We start from the raw sequence: 5,559 nt of genomic DNA on the forward strand, positions 1-5,559 counted from the left end.
ACCCCCACAGTGTCCCCCCCTATCCCCTTGGTGTCCCCCTGTTCAATCCCTGTCCCTGCTCCCCCCACACACACAGTGTCCCCCCCTCCCCCGTGTCCCCACATGTCCCCACATGTCCCTGTGTGTCCCCTCACCCACGAACACGTGCTCGAAGCCGCAGGAATCCAGAGCTTTGCCACCGGAGCGCGAGTAGAGCCCGAACCACATGGAGTGGAGATCAGCACGGAAGGCGTCAGCCGAGGGGTACAGCCCTGGGGACACGGGGACATCGTGGGGACAGCGTGGGGACATGGGGGACAGTGTGGGAACATCATGGGGTACAGCCCTGGGGACACGGGGACATCGTGGGGACATCGTGGGGACACATGGGGACATGGGGTACACCCCTGGGGGCACGGGGGACATCGTGGGGACACGGGGGACATCGTGGGGACATGGGGGACAGTGTGGGAACACCATGGAGACATGGGGTACAGCCCTGGGGACATTGTGGGGACACCATGGGGACACATGGGGACACATGGGGACAGAGTGGGGACATGGGGGACAGCGTGGGAACACCATGGGGCACAGCCCTGGGGACAGCGTGGGGACATGGGACACAGCCCTGGGGACAGGGTAGGGAATGTGAACAGGGGGGTTCAGCCCTAAGAACAGGGCAGGGGGACACGAGGGACACTGGGGGGACACTGTGAGGACAGGGGGTTCACCATGGGGACACTGTAGGACAGGACACGGGGAACACCGTGGGGACACTGTGGGGACAGGGGGAACACCGTGGGGACACTGTGGGGACAGGGGGAACACCGTGGGGACACTGTGGGGACACTGTGGAGACACTGTGGGAAGACTGTGCAGACACCTTGGAGACACAATGGGGATACTGTAGGGACAGGTGGAACACTTTGGGACACCATGGGGATGGGGGGACACCGCGGGGACAACGTGGGCACAGGGAGAACACTGGAGGGACACTGCAGGGACAGGGGGAACATCATGGGGACACCATGGGGACACCGTGGGGACAGGGGGAACACCAGGGCAACACCGCAGGGACATCATGAGGACACCATGGGGACACCGTGGGGACTGAGAGGACACCGGGGGGACAGGGGGAACACCAGGGGGGATAGAGGGAACACTGGGGGCATAGTGGGGACACCGTGGGGACACCGTGGGGACTGAGAGGACACCGTGGGGACAGCAGGAACACTGCGGGGACACCGTGGGGACGGGGAACACCAGAGGAACACCATGGGGATATCATGGGGACACCATGGGGACACCGCGGGGACAGAGAGGACACTGCGGGGACACCGCGGGGACAGAGGGGACACCGCGGGCGCACCCTTGGCCAGCACGAAGCGCTCGAGCAGCGCCAGCACCGGCGTGGCCAGCGCGGCCTCCAGGAAGCGCCGCTGCTCCCGCAGCTCCGCCGGCGGCTGCGCCTCCGCACGGCCCGGCCGCGGCTCGTAGTTGTCCAGGAGGGCAACGAGCCCCGAGAAGGTGGGCACGGCCAGCAGCTCCGGGGCCACCCGCGCGAACAGCCTGGCAACGGGAACCGGGGCGGTGGGTGGGACTGGGGGATTGGGGGATTGGGATGGGGGGGGATTGGGATTGGGACTGGGGTGGGATGGGATTTGGATTGGGGTGGAATTGGCATTGGGATTGGAGGATTGGGGGATTGGGGGTGTTGGGATTAGGGGATTGGGGGATTGGGATGAGATGGGAACGGGGTTGGGATTGGGGTGGGATTGGGATTTGGATTGGGATGGGGGATGGGATTGGGATTGGGATTGGGATTGGGTGGGATTGGGATTGGGATTGGGGGATTGGGGTGAGATTGGGAGGGATTGGGGGATTGGGGGATAGGGATTGGGTTGGGATTAAGGGGAATTTGGATTAAGGGTTGATACTGAAGTGGGCTTGGATTGGGATTGGGATTGGATTGGGAATTAATTGGGGTTGGGATTGGGGCAGGATTGGGATTGGGGTTGGGGTGGGATTGGGACTGGGATTAGGGGATTTGAGTGGTTTGGGGGGATTGGGATTGGGGGATTGGGATTTGGACTGGGATTGGGACTGAGGGCAGGGGTGGCGACAGCTGGGATCGAGCGTGAGGACAGAGCCAGGGGGGTTTGGGACAAGGGACAGGGCGGAGCCGGGTGGGATGGGGAGAGGTCCCCCCTGTCCCCCTGTCCCCACCTGTCGCTGCCCGAGCCCTGCAGGTTCAGTTCCAGCTGGCCCGGCTTGGCCCGGTTCGAGTCCGCGGCGAGCAGCTGCTCCGAGAGCTCCCGGAGCTCGGCGTCCGACACGGCCCGGGGCTCCGGTACCGCCCGGGGGGGATCCGGTACCGCCTGGGGGGAATCCGGTACCGCCAGGGGCTCCGGTACCTCCCGGGGCTCGGGTACCGCCCGGGGGGGATCCGGTACCGCCAGGGGCTCCGGTACCGCCCGGGGGGGATCCGGTACCGCCTGGGGCTCCGGTACCTCCCGGGGCTCCGGTACCGCCAGGGGCTCTGGAACCTCCCGGGGCTCCGGTAACTCCCGGGATTTCAGTACCTCCCGAGGCTCTGGAACCTCCCGGGGCTCCGGTACCGCCCGGGGCTCCGGTAACTCCCGGGATTTCAGCACCTCCCGAGGCTCCGGTACCACCCGGGGCTCCGGTACCGCCCGGGGCTCCGGTAACTCCCGGGATTTCAGCACCTCCCGAGGCTCCGGCACCGCCCGGGGCTCCGGTAACTCCCGGGGTTTCGACACCTCCCGAGGCTCCGGTACCGCCCGGGGGAGCTCCGGCACCTCCCGGGCCCCAGGGGGAGCCCCCCCGGTGCCGGTGCCGGTGCCGGTGACCAGCAGCAGCCACAGCAGCCACGGAGCCATCGCGGCCCCCCCGGGCCCGCTGTCGCTTATAGCCGCCCCTATCGCTGTCGCGATAACGCGCCAAGGCCGCCACGCCACCTCGACACACCCGGGGGGGCCACCCCGACCCCCCCGGGGGGCTGCACCCCCAGTTCTCCCCCTTTGGGACCCCCACGGGCGGTTTGGGGACTCACCCCCCCCCCAAAAATTTGATCCTCCCGAACCCTCAGGGGGCCGTGAGGGGAGTGGGGAGCTGAGAGGGGAGTGGGGACCCGAGAGGGGAGTGGGGACCCCTCAGGTCTGGGGGGCTCTGAGGGGAGTGGGGACCCCTCAGCTCTGGAGGGCCGTGAGGGGATTTGCGGCACACATTGTCCCGGTTCGAGCGGCACAGTCCCGGTTTGGGGGGGCACAGTCCCGGTCCGGGGGGCACAGTCCCGGCCCAGGGTCCCCCCGGGGTGTCGGTGCCCCCTGACCCGTGCCCTGCCCGCTGCCCAGCTGGTGGGGGTGCTGCTGGTGGCCGTGGCGGGCTGGGCGCGGGGCCTGGCCGGGGGCTCCAGCCCCCCCCTGCTCGGAGGAGCCTTCGCCGTCGGAGTCTTCCTCCTGCTGATCGCGGGGCTGGGGCTGCTCGGGGCCCTGCGGCACCACCAGGTCCTGCTCTTCTTCGTATCCTTTGTGGGGGGACCTCTGGGGACCCCCGGCACCCCCACCCCTCTGTGAGACCCCAGCCCGCCTGGGCACCAGGTCCTGCCCTGCTCTGTCCCCTTGGCCCAAAGACCCCCTCGGTCCCCAGCACCCCCTGGGTGTCCCTGGCACACCTGGCAGTGTCCCCAAGCCCCTCTGGATGTCCATGACACCCCTGGCAGTGTCCACAAGCCCCCCGGGTGTCGGTGCCCCCTGACCCGTGCCCTGCCCGCTGCCCAGCTGGTGGGGGTGCTGCTGGTGGCCGTGGCGGGCTGGGCGCGGGGCCTGGCCGGGGGCTCCAGCCCCCCCCTGCTCGGAGGAGCCTTCGCCGTCGGAGTCTTCCTCCTGCTGATCGCGGGGCTGGGGCTGCTCGGGGCCCTGCGGCACCACCAGGTCCTGCTCTTCTTCGTATCCTTTGTGGGGGGGACCTCTGGGGACCCCCGGCACCCCCACCCCTCTGTGAGACCCCTGCCCCTCTGTGAGCCCCCAGCCCCTCTGTGAGACCCCAGCCCACCTGGGCACCAGGTCCTGCCCTGCTCTGTCCCCTTGGCCCAAAGACCCCCTCGGTCCCCAGCACCCCCTGGGTGTCCCTGGCACCCCTGGCAGTGTCCCCAAGCCCCTCTGGATGTCCCTGGCACACCTGGCAGTGTCCCCAGCACCCCCGGATGTCCCCAGTACCTCCCTTAGGTGTCCCTGACACCCCTGGCAGTGTCCACAAGCCCCCTGGATGTCCCCAGTGCCCCACCTCTGTGTCCCTGGCACCCCTGGCAGTGTCCCCAACACCCCCTGGATGTCCCTGGCAGCCCTGGCAATGTCCCCAAGCCCTTCTTGATGTCCCTGGCAGTGTCCCCAGCACCCCCCCTCAATGTCCCTGGCACCCCTGGCAGTGTCCCCAAGCCCCTCTGCATGTACCTGGTATTCCTGGCAGTGTCCCCAGTACCCCCCTCAATGTCCCTGGCACCCCTGGCCCTGTCCCCAACTACTCCTGGATGTCCCAAATACCCCCTGGATGTCCCCAGGACCCCCCTGGGTGTCCCTGCCCCCCTCCCCAGCTGCCCCCCCTCCCCTGTGTCCCCAAATGCCCCACAATGTCCCCCGGGGGGATTGGGGACCCCCCTCCCCTGTGGCACCCCCAGCTCCTGCCCCCTTCAGACCCTTCAGGGGGGTTCAAACCCTGCCTGGGACCCCCAAAACCTGCAGGGGGTCTGGCTCTGGGGGTGTCAGGGAGGATTTTGGGGTCCCAGAGGGATTTGGGGGTCCCGGGGGGATTTTGGGGGGGTCTCTGTGTGTGTGTGCCCCCCTTGACCCCCCCAGTACGTGCTGATCCTGGGCCTGGTGTTCCTGTGCCAGCTGGGCGTGTCCTGCGCCTGCCTCGCCCTGGGCCGCGAGGCTCAGGTGGGTACAGGGACCCCAAAACCCCCCGGGACCCCCCAAACCCCCTGGGACCACCCCCAAAACCCTTTGGGATCCCTCAAAACCTTCTGGGACCCCCCCGGGCCCCCAAAAGCCCCTGGGACCCCCAAAACCCCCCGGGCCCCCTAAAACCCCCCGGGACCCCCAAAACTCCCTGGGACCACCCCGGGCCCCCCAAAACCCCCCGGGACCACCCCCAAAACCCCCTGGGGGTATCGGGAGGGTTCAGGGGGATTTGGGGACACCCCTGCGGTATCGGGGGGCTGGAGGGGCACCCCGGGGGTGGGGGGGAAGCGGAGTTTGGGGACCCCCTGAATGTGCTGAGCCCCCCCAGGAGGGGCCTGCTCTGCCCCCCCCACCCTCGCTGTGGGGTGTGAGGACCCCCGGGGCTGGGGGGTGTCGGGGACCCCCCTGACCCTGCTGTTTGCCCCCAGAGGTGCCAGTTCCCCCCGGGGGGGGCCCCCCCGTGCCCCCCCTGTGCCCCCCAGCTGCTGCAGCACTCGGACCAGGCCCTCAAGATCCTGGGGGGGGTGGGGCTGTTCTTCAGCTTCACCGAGGTACGGGGGGGGCCGGGGGAGCGGGCGGGGGTCTCAGGGCCCGGGGGGGG

General features: G+C 68.8%; 1 protein-coding gene across 1 annotated transcript in view; it reads left to right on the forward strand.

Annotated features, from left to right (window-relative positions):
* Nucleotides 1-3,749: 3,749 nt before the first annotated feature.
* TSPAN31 (tetraspanin 31) overlaps nt 3,750-5,559 on the forward strand; it is a gene marked incomplete at its 5' end in the record, with an annotated part of 2,750 nt that continues 940 nt past the window's right edge. Inside the window, 3 exons of the mRNA XM_039703324.1 lie at nt 3,750-3,947; nt 4,854-4,934; nt 5,387-5,509. Coding sequence (XP_039559258.1) covers nt 3,750-3,947; nt 4,854-4,934; nt 5,387-5,509 — 402 coding nt within the window. The remainder of the gene's footprint in view (nt 3,948-4,853; nt 4,935-5,386; nt 5,510-5,559) is intronic.

The sequence above is a fragment of the Passer montanus genome, unplaced genomic scaffold (assembly GCF_014805655.1).
Source record: "Passer montanus isolate IOZ18808 unplaced genomic scaffold, ASM1480565v1 scaffold162, whole genome shotgun sequence".
NCBI lineage: Eukaryota > Metazoa > Chordata > Aves > Passeriformes > Passeridae > Passer > Passer montanus.